Genomic DNA, 14,495 nt, shown 5'->3' on the forward strand with positions numbered 1-14,495 from the left:
TGGGCTAGTGATTCGTTACCTGAATGAATGATTGTTATTCAAGTGGAGATATTTCTGTACCCTTTTTCCCCCCACACCAGTTATAAAAATGTGAAATAAAGTTAATCTCTGTAATCTCTCATTTTGATTTCCTCATCCACAGTAGGGCCCATTTAACTAAGTTGTTTTCATACAGGGTGGGGCAAAAGCAGGTTTACAGTTGTTCCTATGCAAAATAATAGAATAATTAATAAATAATAATACAAGAATAAACTGTTTTGCATAGGAACAACTGTAAACCTACTTTTGCCCCACCCTGTATTTTCCATTAAACATTCCTCAAATACCATGGGGACTTCATTTTTAAAAATAATCTTCACCATTGGAAACTTCAGGAATTTAAGTAGTGCATACTAACGTCCCTCCCTCTACTTGCCTGTGTGCTTAGCTTCTCAGAGGTCTCTAAGGAGTCCTATAATATGTATTTCTATGACAGGTGGAATTTACACCCACTGTGACTTAGAGCTACTTGTAATTGTGGCTCCACTTTTATTTGCTTATTGCTGATTGTCTCCCAGTTTCCTCTCCATATAACAGTCAAGGGGGTGAAGATAAAAATGGCTGTCTGTACTCTCAGAGCCTGTCATCCAACCATCTAGTACCCACCACTGTCCTCAAAGTGATGTAGTTAGTCCACTTTTAGTAGTAATTGTGCTGCTCATAATACCTGCACAAAACAGATTTTTAAAACCAGAATTGAATGTTTGATTTGCTAGTTATTTTGAAAAGCAAATGATGGAGATGTGTTGAGTTGAAAAGGCATGAAAGGAGTAGTAAAGGAACTTACTACTTGAGGGTAGATAAAAGAACAGAGATGCTAGTTCTAGCTCTATTCCCGCTATGCCCACCTTCCTAAAGCTGGTAGAACAAGTGCCTGCACCACCTGGAACACAGAGCATGGGCCTGAGTCAGGACCACCAAGAGCTAGTTTGTCAGGAAACTCGGCCAAGCAGTTTTCCCAGACCAGCTTTGGGAGACCTGGAAAGTTGGTTTTACAGAAGCTTTCTTTAATATTCTCTATAAATCAATTTTGGCCTGTTAGGATCTAGACTACTTAAGGGTAATTAATCTTCTGAAAGACACTTCAAGGAAAATCACAATCAAAATACCAGAAAAAAATTTGTATTACTTTGAGTTGATCTACCCACAGACATAAGCCAGTTGTTTCATTTGGGGGGTTGATTTGCCTACCTTTGGAATTGCTCAATTAAAAAAAATTACTTCTCAATATAACTTTGATGCTTTGGTGATACAGGATGTATGATTCTGAGCTCAAAATAACTAAAACTTATGGTTAAAATAAAGCTTTTCCTTTTTTTTTCAATCCATTTGTACAACTAAGCATCTGTCTTATTGTTTTTTCCTAGGATGGTCCAGATTCTGCTGGAGGAAACCGGACAAAGCAGGAGAGTGCATGGCTGTTCAGGCTGTGGTACAGCTTTGACCACAAGTATCCTTTGAAGTAGTTTCCCTGAAACATTGGCAATGAAATCGTCCTGTTGAGTTGCCAGTAAATGACTTCTGATAAGTAAGGAAGGATGTGTGCTTGCTACAGTGAGGTCAGTTATCTCTTGGGACTCATGCACTGATCATTCAACCACAGGTAGTCCTGGTGAGCATCTCTTCGGGCAAGAGATTTAGCCGACCCATAGCCTGGTAGACTCATGTGGTTCTTCAGAGCTTTGTATACCAGAGGAATGTGGCTTTGTAGGTGAATTGGTGTGGTCAGGAAGTGAAGTGAAGCATATTATTCACTGGGCTTAGTGTTTTGTTAATTAAGTATTATAAAAATAACTTTGCTACTCGTGACTTGCGTTTTCGCTTTTTATTTTATTTTTTAAATTTATTGTTGAAAGTACTACCCATGTCCCCGTTTTTTGTTATTTTCCCCTATTGACCACCTCCTCCCTGCATTCACCCCTCCCAAGTTCTCGCCACACTATTGTCTGTGTCCTTGGGTTATGCATATAAGTTTCCCAGATAATCTCTCCCTCCCACAGCTATCCCCACTTTTCCTCTTAGATTCATCAGTCTGTTCATGGTTCTGTGACTCTGGATCTATTTTGTTCATCAGTTTATTTTGTTCATTAGATTCCACATACAAGTGAGATTGTGTGATACATTTTCACCTTTAAATAGACTCTTTTGATGAACAAAAGGTCTTTGTCCAATTCATTGATCTTTTCTGTTCTGGTCAGTACTCTTTGTGTCCTGTTTTCGAAATCTCTGTCTATCTCAAAGTCATGAAGCTAATTTCCTGTTATCTTTTAGAAGCTTGATTTATTTTCTTCTGTGCATCTTTTTTTTTTTTTCAGTGACAGATATGGGAAATGAAAAAGCATACAGATCATTTGAAACGTGCCAGATGAGGTTATCCTTTTTTCAGAGATAATCTAATTCACATTGGGTCTAGGTTAGGGGCATTAGTAATTCCAGATCACTTTAGTTCAATCAGAAATAAAGGTGATTTGAGCTGGGCTGCCATTCCTGTGAAGGTTAGTCTGTTTTCTGTTTACCCTTTGTTCTGGGTTATAACCTAGAGCCTAGGATGTTTTGGAGTCTTCCTCAGAAGACTCTGGACACCAGTTTTTGTCAGATTCACTATTTTCTTTTAGTCTGCCAGATGCTCTGCTCAGCTGCTGAGGTGCTTTAGGGAAAGCGTGGCTCGCCAAGCGCCCAGGCTTCCCACTTGGGTGTCCTCCAGATTCTGGCTCTCTTCACTGTCCTGGTAGCTTTGTGATTCCATTAAGCAGAAGATTTTGTTGTGTTTTATGACCAGCTTTTCTAGTCATTCTTAGTGGAAAGGATGGTTGAAATTATTGTTTACGATTGTTTGCTATTAACTGAAATAGAATCCCCAGAGGTTTCTTAAAGCCATATGGACCTGTCCACATTGTAATCCAGAAGGCATGTGACTCACTGGGCTTCTAAAGGATGTAGAGAAAATTGGAGGGAGTCCAATTTTGTCACAGGAGAGTGACAAAATACTAAAGTGATAAGAAATTGATTCTTGTCAGCACATAGTACTCCACTTTCAACAATGGATAGATTATTCAGGTGGAAAATCAATAAGGAAACATTGGACTTGAACTACATTTTAGATCAAGTGAACCTAACAGACATGCACAGAACATTGCATCTAACAGCAGCAACATGTATATTCTTCTCAAGTGCACATGGAACATTCTCCAGGATAGATCTGGGTGTTCGATCACAAAACAAGTCTTAGAAAATGTATGAAGATTGAAATTAAAGCAAGTATCTTTCCCAACCACAATGGTATGAAAATAGAAATCAATAACAGCAGGAAGACTGGAAAACTTTCCAAACATTTATACATCCAACATCACACGCCTGAACAACCAACCAATGGGTGCACATTAAACAATACAGTCCTCAATAATCAATGGGTCAATGAAGAAATCGGAAGGGAAATAAAAATATATCTTGAGACAAATGAAAATGGAAACACAACATAACAAAACTTATGTGGTTTAGCAAAAGCAGTTTTAAGAAGAGATAAAAAGTTTATAGTGTTAAATACGGACATCTTGCCCAGCCAGCGTGGCTTAGTGAGTGAGTGTCCACCTATGAATCAGGAAGTCATGCCCGAATTGCAGGCTGGATCCCCAGTGTGGGGTGTGCAGGAGACAGGGGATGAGTAATACTCTCTCATCATTGATGTTTCTGTCTCTCTCTCCCTTCCTCTCTGAAATCAAAGGTATATTTTAAAAAGAGATCTTACCCTGGCCAGTGTGGAGAGTCTTGCCTTCAGTTTGTAAAACAAACAAACAAACAAACAAACAAAAATGCAACATCTGTGAGGTGCAATAAAGAGGAACACAATAAAAATGGCTACATTTTTTATTGTACTGGTAAAATGGGGAAAGAGACATTTTCTGGGTAGAATGTCAGATGATTTACTTGTTGGGATCGCTAAACACATTTTTTGAGGGGTGTTCTTGCAGACGTTGTTTTCTTAATTCTCCTTTTAAAGTTACTTGAAGCCCATCCTCACACACAGTGGCCCCCCATTAACCACCACCCTCCCAACCTGGTGTGGCCTGCTCGCTCGATGTCTGACCAGTCCCCAGGTGTATGACGTAAGTACAGCATGTCAGGGCTGCATTTCCATGCAGCCTCCAAATTCACAGAATGTGCTTCTCCAGGAAGGTGATCGATGACAAATGACCAGCTGACATCCGCTTCATACATTGTGCACAGCAACAAGGAAACCTTGTACCCGGGTTATGGGACTCCCAAACACCAGCAGCTATGGCATAGTAGGAAGATTTCTCTCTCCCTCTGAGGCTGCAAACTTTCAAAGAATGAAAAGGAATCTCCCCCTGAAATCTGGGTGCTAAGAGCCCTAGAAGAGGTATCTTGACAGAAATGAACAAAAACAATATTCAGCCCATGCATTAATGGGAGAAATGGAATGTATTCAAACAGGGGACATGATGTCATCTGTTGTTAATAAAACTTTCACCGGGCAGACATAGTTTCAGGACTTTCTAAATAGCGATGGAGAGGAGGAGATGGGGCGAGTTTGGAGCGAGTTTTAGAATTTCCCTCTGCCTGACGAGAGGACTCTTATTTGAGTATACATTTGCATCCTACCTAATGCCAGTGAGGATTTGAGGCAGCAAGCAAGAGGGATTGCGTGCTTGCCTGTTAAAAAAGCTGCAGCATTGGTTAAATGGAGTCACATTGTGAAGTTTGGAGAAGTCGACATCATTGAGAAACAATGCAGAAAGCATGGATGTGTTTGTTACCAGTAAGGGCACAGAGATGGGCTGGAACCAGAGAAGTGAGGTCCTCCCTAGACCAGCGCACTTAACAGGCATTTCTCTAGCACCTACTGAGTTAAGTACCTCGAGGAAGGGTGCCAAAAAGAGGAGAAGGAGGTCACTGTCCTTTGGTGATGCACCCAGATGGGGAGCCCAGGCATGGACACAGGAGAATCTGTGGGCAACATGACTGAGCAGGGACCATGGACGGTTAGGGCAGGTTCAGGTCCTGCACTGAGGACACCCTGCTGTGTAGAGGACAGGATGTAGGACTTCAGATGTGCTCTGGAGGGTAGATAGGAAAAAGCAGAGAAAGAGCAGTTTTCAAACTGTGTTTGCTATTCCAGAAGGAAGTCCAGACCTAGCCGGTTTGGCTCAGCGGATAGAGGGTCAGCCTGCAGATTGAAGGGTCCTGGGTTTAATTCCAGTCAAGGGCACATGCCTGGGTTACAGGCTCAATCCCCAGCCCTGGCCAGGGTGTGTGCAGGAGGCAACTAATTGATGTGTCTCTCACATCATGTTTCTCTCTCTATCTCTCCCTCTCCCTTCCACTCTCTCTAAACAATAAATGGAAAAATATCCTTAGGTGAGGATAACAAAACAAAACAGAAACGGAAGTCCACAGTGTTTGACAGCCATGAAATAGGGGAGTGGGGGAGCACAGCACCCTTGTTTTGCTTGTTGAACCCCTTGGAGAATGAAAGGTTGTCTGACCTCACATTGCTTCCTGAGACTCTCTCCCTGCCATCTTTTAGTTTCAAGTGGCTGCCACTTGGCTTATGCCTGCCTTGCTCAGCCTAGTCTGTTTTGCTATAACTGCTGCTTATTATGAGATGCTGTGCCAATCCTCTTCCCAATGGAGTCACTTTCCATATCCTTTAGGTGGGCAGAACCAGTCTGGAGGTAGCATAAGTCCAAACCTGCTTCCTACCAGCTGGACAACCTTGGGCAAATTTCATAGGTTCTCTTAGCTCAGATTTTCTGCTCTGTGACATGTGCTTGCACCCTTCACAGGAGAGGGGTAAGGACCAAATGAGAGCTTCTGTGACATTCCTGGCGGGCATATAACAGACCAAGCATGCCAAACTCAAAGGCTAACACAGGCCAAATAAACAAGGTTTAAGTTTCTGTGAGCCACAAAAAACCAAAAGCTTCGATTTTCATAGAAATGTGGGTTTATTTCGATAGAGACATGCTGAATACAAAGGGCTGAAATAAATGAGTCATCATTAAAGTAATAAAACATTTTAATAAAGATTAATATTTTTCTTGAACATTCTTATCAGACACTGAATAGCTGCACATATGAATAAGTGTAACACAAATAAACCTATTTTCTTCTTCAAATTGAAATATTTCCTGTTGCACACACCAAACAAGTCAGTACAAGACTAATGACATGGCAATGGGCTGCTAAAATATTCCCTGCTGGTAGTATTAGTGGAGAGAAATGGTGTGCCTATGCGTAAGGCCCATAAGGGAAATGAACGCAAGATGATTATAGTAATCAGTCATTAGCAAACGTAGTTCATTATTAACAATTATGTACAACAGGATATTGTAAAAATTAAGTTCCAAAATTTTTACTAAAATGTTTCTTACATACCATTATATTGGCTGGGCCGCAAAAATATTTGTTATGGGCCACATGTGGCCCATGGGCCGTGAGTTTGACATGCTTGTATTAGACGATCAAGAAAATATACTTCTCTCTGTATGATTTGCTTCATCTATATGAGGGATTCCCATCAGGGATTTTGTGTGGCGACAGGAAGGAAATCCTAATAATGGGTTGTCTTCTTCCCGCTATGCTGACTAGGGTAAAGAGCAGCTCAAATGTAAACTCGGTGTGTTTGGAATGGTTTGTGTAGGGCAGGAGGTCCTTTCCCAGAGGGGAGAGGACCTGAAACCTATTTGCAGGTCTTCCCAGCGACCTTAGCCCTTCCTTTCTTTGTGGGCTGGGAAGCTGAAAATCCAGGTTGGTTTCCTTTCCTTCCGTTTTGTCACAGGCTGCCAGGCATTTAAAATCACAGCTTCCTTTTGCTATTCCAAGTCCTAATTCAGGCAACTGTGCTATACATTGAATAGCATTCTACAGCTTACATCCAGTTATCATGCTGGAGGCTTGATGCAGGCCAGTTTCATGATCCCCAGTTTCAGATGAGGAGTTGAGGTTGGGATTGGATGGAGGAGCTCTGGAAGATTCCAGTCTTCATTTTGTTGTTATTTGTTGCCCTTTTCAGAACCAAGAGCCACTGAGAGAGGAAGACTCTGATTTCATCCTGACTGAGGGTGACCTCACCTTAACCTACGGGGACAGCACAGTGACTGCCAACGGCTCCTCCGGCTCCCACACGGCCTCCATGAGCCTGGAGGGCAGTCGGAAAACAAAGAGCAGCTCTGAGGAGGTGCTGGAACGAGACCTGGGAATGGGAGACCAGAAGGTTTCCAGCCGGGGCACCCGCCTAGTGTTCCCCCTGGAGGATAATGCATGACTTTCCCCCCAAACCGTGACACGATGGGTAGACCCACCGGTGGTGTGGGGCAGGCTGCATGCTCCCGTGTTGATTGAGGTGGGACAGTGACTGAATGGAACTAACGCTTCTATCTTATTGAGGTCTGAAGATACCTTAACATTTAAAATTTAACCCAAGATACAGATGGTGGGGCTCAAGGCAAATGCAGATCTATTCCCACTTTTTCACATAGTAGTGCACTGTTCAGAGTTAAACAAAAACAATCGCATGCTTTACAGATCTCTACTTCATTCACCTGCGGTACCTGAACAAGGTGTGGTGGGTGCTGGGACCCCTCCCAGGAGAAGCTTCATATCCATAAACAGCAGTGCGAGTCCAGCTGGATGTAGGACTATCAAGTGAAGGGAGAACAGGCTAGAAGAGAGATTGTGAAGGAAGGCCAGTGAGATTGGACCTCCAAGGATGAGGGGAAGCTGGTGTCCAATGGGACAGAAAGCATGAAAAAGCAATTTGAGTGGAGGCTCCAGCAACCAGGGCTGTGTGACAGCAACCTCATCTCTGGACTCCTGACTTCTTTTGCTACCTGTATTTTCTCCAGACTGAAGATTGGAAAATATATACATCAACATTTCAACATGGGGGAAAGAATTATAATTCCTTCTCTGGAAATCTCCATAAAGAAGAAGTTACTGGAATGTTTCAAACCAAAGGCAAAATAGTGTTAAAGTGTTGTGTTTTTGTTTTGTTTTGTTTCTGTTTTGTTTTCATTAATGTGAAGGCAGGAGAAACTGATGATTACATCACTGTAAATACGTCTATTCTTGATGGCTGCCATATGAGCTGACTGTCTGAAAAATGATGAACAAGACTGAGATATCTACTGTGGGTTTGGAAATAACACCAAAATGTATGGAGTGCTTTGATCTGGGGTTGAGAAGGCAGTAACAACCCTCAGAGGCAATATGCTAGTATTCATAGGGAAGAAATCTCACTGTGAAGAAAAAATCACTGCAAAAAAACCATAAGATTGTATTCTAAAGACTTAGAATTCCAAACTTCAAGCTACGGAATGAATGAGATTTTGGTGGTTACCTGAAGACTCAGAGGAGAGGCAGTGGAATGTTAAGCTTTATTTCTGCAGTGGAAGGTTCCTGTCCACCATCAGATTAAGAATCTAGATGCCTTGGCACTGAGTGCCATGTAGAGAAAGGTTATTTTCTTGGTATCTGGGGAGGTTTGCACCAGCTTCCTGTATGAGTGGTCTGAGATTTAGATTTCTACTTTGGGTTCTTTTGTGGGTGAGCTGTTCTACCTGCCCACGCCTGTAGTAAGTGAAATGCTGAGGAGAACTCTTGGAAACCATGTTTGAGATTCTCCCTGTGCTCTGTGCTTCAGAGCTATTATTTTCAAAAACCCAATTTCTAAAAAGAACGCTTTCATTTAATGTGGCCATTTCCGTTATAATATAGCGGCTCAATCGAGTGCATCCATCATGAAATCAGCCACTTGAACCTTCTTAACTCGCATTTTTAATGGTTAATTTTTAAATAAGACATTGTTTCACCCTCTTTTTCAATTGATAATTTGTGCAAACCAAGAAAAATTTATTAGTTTGAGCCATATGAAATTGCTGGCATTCCACCATTTTTTAAAAGAAACAAAAACGACAATTTCATATGGTTCAATATATGAGAATTGGGTGATTTTTATTCCCCTTTCCTTTCTATCTACACTAAAACCCATTTTGATTTGATGGTCATTCCCCATAAGTTTGGGGGTGGGGGGAAGCTAAATGTGTTTTCCTCATGCTTCTACTATTCTGGGAAGTAAAAAAGTAGGGTGCAGAGAAACTAACCCAAGACTGACTATTTGCATAAACCAGATAGAAACTGCTGAGTAATGGTACATCCAACTAGGCAAAATTCTTCTGAGAGGATAATTCCAAGTCATTTTATGAGCATATTTGTTCTGGGGGTGGGGAGTGGGGTTTACAGTTCAGCAAAGTCAGTTGTTCTAGGCCAGAGGTTCTCCACCCTGGCTGCACATTAGGATGATCTGGCCCATGTATTCAAATCCTATATAATAGAAGGCTAATATGCAAATTGACCCAACAGTGGAATGACTGGTTGCTCTGATGCGCACTGACCACCAGGGACAGATGCTCAATGCAGGAGCTCCTGTTGGTCATTGCACTCCCACAGGGGGAGCATCACTCAGCCAGAAGCTGGACTCAGGGCTGGAGAGCGCAGCGGTGGTGGCGGGAGCTTTTCTCACCTCCAGGGCAGCCCTAAGAACGCCTTGGGGGATGTCCGCCTGCCAGCTTAGGCCCACTCCCCTAAGTTCTATTACACTTAAACCAGCAGGGAAACATCCCCTGAGGTTTTCCAGACTGCGAGAGGGTGCAGGCTGGGCTGAGGGACCCCCCACCAGTGCACAAATGTCATGCACTGGACCTCGAGTGTCAACATAGAGGCCCACCCTCAGAGATCCAGATTCAGTAGGTTTAGAGTGGGGCCAGGCTTCTGTGCTATGTTTAGATCCTCGGGGATTCTAATCTGCAGCTCAGGTGGAGAGCTGTTAGCCTAGAACTTGCAGTAGACCCAACCTTAAAGGATGACCTAGAAAATTCAGTTTTTAAAAAAATTGCTGGTCATGTGGAACAAACTGAATGTTGATCAGTAATACAGACTGGGTAGCTGTGAGTGAGTTTTGTGCTAATAATGTTTGTAGAACTCAAAAACATATTCCATAAATACAACTAAAATAAAAAAAGGTCATATTAGAAAACCTTAAAGCATGAAAGGGGGAGAAGGATGGCTTGAGTGTATATATTGAAGAGGTTAAAACCTGTCATCTTTGCTGTGATTTGTGGAAAAAAGGGGGGTTTGTCTTAACTGAGCTGCTGACTAATCAAATGTGAAGGTTTCCAAAAAGCTGTCTTTTCCATTTAACCTGGGATTAATTTAATAGTCCCCTTTGCAGTCAAGTGAACGTTCTTTCTCTTCACACTTCACTTGTCTCCATGCCTGAATCCACACTGGACTCCTTAAAATTAGGGGGAGGGCTGCTTACTGCTAGAGCACAGGCCCCTTATTGAGTGAAAGGTTGTGATCACTTTGCTGTCATGCGGTGGTGGTGTTGGGAGCTGGTAATTAAGGAGATGCAAGCCTTTGTGTATAGATAGCACTGACAGAGGGAAGTTATAAACTCCTGACATTCCTTTTAATATTCTTTTCCTAGAGGGGACATTTGGGATTTAAATAAGTCTGCATTTCTTCCTAGGAAGCAAGTATAGGAAAGGCAAATATAATTAAATAGACACTGACCATCAAGGATACTTATTGGGCTGACCGGACAAATAAGCATTGATGCCTTGAAGCCAAAAACCACAGTGCGACATCAAATATTTCATCCACCAAATAGCAAGAGCTCTTTGGGCTGTGATCCCTAGACCTGAAAATGCCCTCTGTGGTTTGGTTGAAAAAAGCAAATTTTAGAAAACACCAAAAATGTTATCATCACTATCCATGAACATTTCAGACGAGAGCCAACAGGTGACGTTCCTTCTAAAATAGAGGTCTGTTTCACGTCCTTCCTTCACCCTTCATCATAGCCCTTCCTTTTTCTGTCCATAGTAGAAGTTAATGTAATCATGTTGGGTGTCTGATGGGAACAGTGACTCTTAAATGTAGAAACACCACTGATATACTTAAGAGATGGGTGCCAGGGCAATTGAGCCACTCATCAGAGGGGTGTCATCTGCTTGGAAACCTACGTGGCACCCATTGTGACTTCCAAGGGATGTATTAGAAAACTGATTTTTACAATCTGTTGTCAAGTGTACTCTGGAATGAGGGTTGCTGATTCAATGAACAACTTCTTATTCCACTTCAGGAATAGGGAACTTGACAAGTGTCAGGCCTGCCTTTGATGTTGATTCTGCAGATGTGTTAGTGCTGTCGGAGCTAATGTGTCAGAAATTTTAGACTGGTATCATTGAGTTCTGATTTCTTCTGTTGTTTTCTAAGTAGGCCTCTGGCTTGCCAGTGTCATTTGCTATGTCCTCACACAGCGAGTTGAAGAACCCAGTGGGCAAGACTTAGAATTTAGAAACGACCCATCCGAATGCTGCCGTCACCACTTTGATACCTGAAAAGACCTCCCCCTTCCTAAAACCTAATAAGAACAATATACAGAGAAACACCCTAGAAATCAACGTGAGTATCTGACTAGGAAAAGCAAGTAGGATTTTTTGACAATCCTTTCAAAGCAAGATTTAGAAGCAAACCATATTTTCCAGTTTCAATTTTCGTAAGTAGTTTTAAAAAAATGAACAAACGCATGCTGTCTTGTCACCCAGTGCTAGGAGACATTGTAAAGAGCAAAACCAAAGTTTTTGATGTAAACTTTATTTTTGTAAGCAGGGTATATGATAACCATGGTCCACTCGGAACACACAGGCACCGATTTTCTGCTACTTGACCTTGGAGAAAATGAGAAGGAAGATCTTCCTCTTCCGCTGCCGCCTTTTGAAAAGTTCTGAAATAGATATGAGAGCATGCGGGAGAGGCCATCCTTTTATTCTGATGGCCACCTCTTAAAGAGGGTTAACAGGATGTCAGAGTCACCTCAATTCTTGGCCAATGGGGAATGATTTGAGCCTGTGTATGTTGGAGGAGCTCAGAAGAAAAAGGACATGTACATAGCTTGAGTAACTCTACATTTCTGTCAAAAGCACTTAAGAACAGTTAAGATCCAGTGTTACTGGGTGACCATCTAACTGCATGGACATTTGGGGGTTGGCTTTTGTTGTGATTATTCCAGCGGTGGGCTTTGGAGAATTGTTTTCAATTGTGTGGGTATTGAGTCAGTCTACGGATTTGGAATGTATCTCTGCACTCACTCATTCAAAGTATGGTTTCATAGTAGGGTCACCTACTCCTAGGTTGTCTTTTTCTTTTTTCTGTAAAAATACATCTGGTCTTTTTACTTAGACGTTTTTGTTCGTTGAACTTATTAAATGGAAAGGCCACCGATATTCATTTAAGAGCTGCAAAGCAATTTTTTAAATAGAATAGAATGAATGTAACCTGGATGATGTGACCTAGAGAACTTTTTATAGAAAGCTTAAATACTGTAGCTGGGGAGAATTTTGTCTTCTATTTCCATTCAACTGTGGCAAACTGGTGGTTTTATAACATTAACATTCTAGTGCGTTATATAAACATGTTATACAAAATAACATTAAACTATGTTTAACTGTGAAAAAGTGAAGACTTGGAGTTATCAGCAACCTTTATGTGCAATAAAGAAAACTGAAGTTAGACCCCAAAGTGCTGTCTTTCCGTAGCATCCTACTTAATGTTTGCCTTTGTGTATACGTTTAGATTGATATTGTAAAGCTAGTCGCGTTTTCCTGCTTTTGCTGATATTTAACACATTTTTCTCAAAGCTTTTTCTGTAATTTTTTTTTTTACAAAACTCAAAATAAAAAGATTAACTGGCTGAACTGATCTTGTTTTGTATTTTTAAAGTATTGTCTGTTAGTAGAAGGTGTAGTATGATCCCATTCTTTGTTTCTTTCCTTCACTGAGAGGTTCTTTTCTAAGTGGAAGCGATTCCTCTCCAGCTTCACTTAGACCAGGTGTTGACAAATTACAGCCGGCACCTGGATCCGGACTGGTCCATTGCCTGTTTTGTAAATAAAGTTTTATTGGCATACACTATGCTCATTCATTTGCATATTGTCTGTGACTGCTTTCATGCAGAACTGAGAAGTTATGGCAGAAGTGAGCAACTATCCTATGTAATAAAGATGTAATATGCAAATGGTCGTTACACCATGAAGCATAAGAACCGGATCACAGATCAGCAGGAGGGTGGGGCTGTGAGCTACTGGCTACAGGCGGGCAGGGCAGCAAGCTACTAGGGGGTTTGGGGGGAGCTACAGGAGGGCGGGGCAGCAAGCTACTGGGGAGCTACTGGCACACAGATTCATGTGCAGGGCTACTAGTTTGCTTACAAAGCAGGAACTATTTATTTTGGGCTCTTATAGAAAATGTTTTTGCCAACCCCTGACTTAGATGCTTGAAAGACTTTAGTTTTAAAATAGGGTCTAAATATCATGGCAACATGTGCCTTAGGGTTAAAAGAACCACTTTAAACTCATCTCTTCCTGTGACTTTTCCTGGCCTGAAACTCTCTTTAGTAGGCTTTAAATGTTGGATAATTGCTAAGAATCTTGAACCCAACATGTAGTTTGTTTTATAGTCTTCATATTCCTTTCTATGTAGACTAGCTTTTCCCAGAACCATTCAATCGAACTACATCATAAAATCCGAAGCTTCCTAGCAAAACAAAACAAACAAATCCTGTCATTAGCATGACTCAGTCATTTAATAGTGTAATTACAAAAACACCAAATGGAACAATTTAAAAGCAAAAACTTGTTTCAGTTCATTTCTCTCCCACCATACAGAGAAAAATTACTTTTTAAAAATCAGTTCAGGGGTGGTGGCAAGGGGAGCTGTTTGAAGAAGGGTTGGATGAGTCAGATTTAAAAGAATATCACCTAGACTTTTATTTAATAGTGTGTAACCTAATCAAGATAAACAGGACTGTGCTTGGCCCTTATTCACATTAATGTTTTGTCCAGAAACCTGCTGATGGGAAATGGTACCAATCGCATCTCTTCTTTGTTGTGAGGACGCCTTGTTGAAATGGTTCCAGCTGAGACAGATTCAGGCTGGGAACTAAAGCTCTTCCTATTTTATCGCCATAATTATCCACATTGTGCTTCCTTACTGGAAACTCTGTTTCAACCAATGTGTTCCTCATCCTATCTAATAAAGAGGGAATATGCAAACTGACCATCACACCATCACAAAGCTGGCGGCACCCACAGTGGAGGTGGGTTTTCTGTATCACATGATGGTTGCACCCATAATGGAGGCTGAGTTTCTATAACGAGTCTTAACGAGCAATCAGCAGGGATCTGAGGCTGTGTGGCGCTGGGCCAAGGCAGGCGACCTCCGCCCACGCCCCCCTGCCTTGCAGGGCTTGATGGGGGATTTCAGGCCCTGCCCCCAGCCCTGGCACTGGGCCAGGGAACCTGAGGCCGAGCCCTTCACCCAGCGGGGCTTGACAGACCTCAAGGTGTGCCTCCTGCCCCAGTGCTGTGCAGGGGGAC

At 41.9% G+C, this 14,495-nt stretch overlaps 1 protein-coding gene across 2 annotated transcripts in view; it reads left to right on the plus strand.

Annotated features, from left to right (window-relative positions):
- SLC9A7 (solute carrier family 9 member A7) overlaps nt 1–8,304 on the plus strand; it is a 102,662-nt gene extending 94,358 nt beyond the window's left edge. For both annotated transcript variants that reach the window (XM_036460547.2, XM_036460548.2), the window contains 3 exons: nt 1,407–1,489; nt 4,037–4,142; nt 7,073–8,304. In XM_036460547.2, coding sequence (XP_036316440.1) covers nt 1,407–1,489; nt 4,037–4,142; nt 7,073–7,324 — 441 coding nt within the window. In that variant the 3' untranslated portion in view covers nt 7,325–8,304. The remainder of the gene's footprint in view (nt 1–1,406; nt 1,490–4,036; nt 4,143–7,072) is intronic.
- The last annotated feature ends 6,191 nt before the right edge of the window (nt 8,305–14,495 follow it).

Source organism: Pipistrellus kuhlii, unplaced genomic scaffold, assembly GCF_014108245.1.
Source record: "Pipistrellus kuhlii isolate mPipKuh1 unplaced genomic scaffold, mPipKuh1.p scaffold_m20_p_32, whole genome shotgun sequence".
Lineage (NCBI taxonomy): Eukaryota > Metazoa > Chordata > Mammalia > Chiroptera > Vespertilionidae > Pipistrellus > Pipistrellus kuhlii.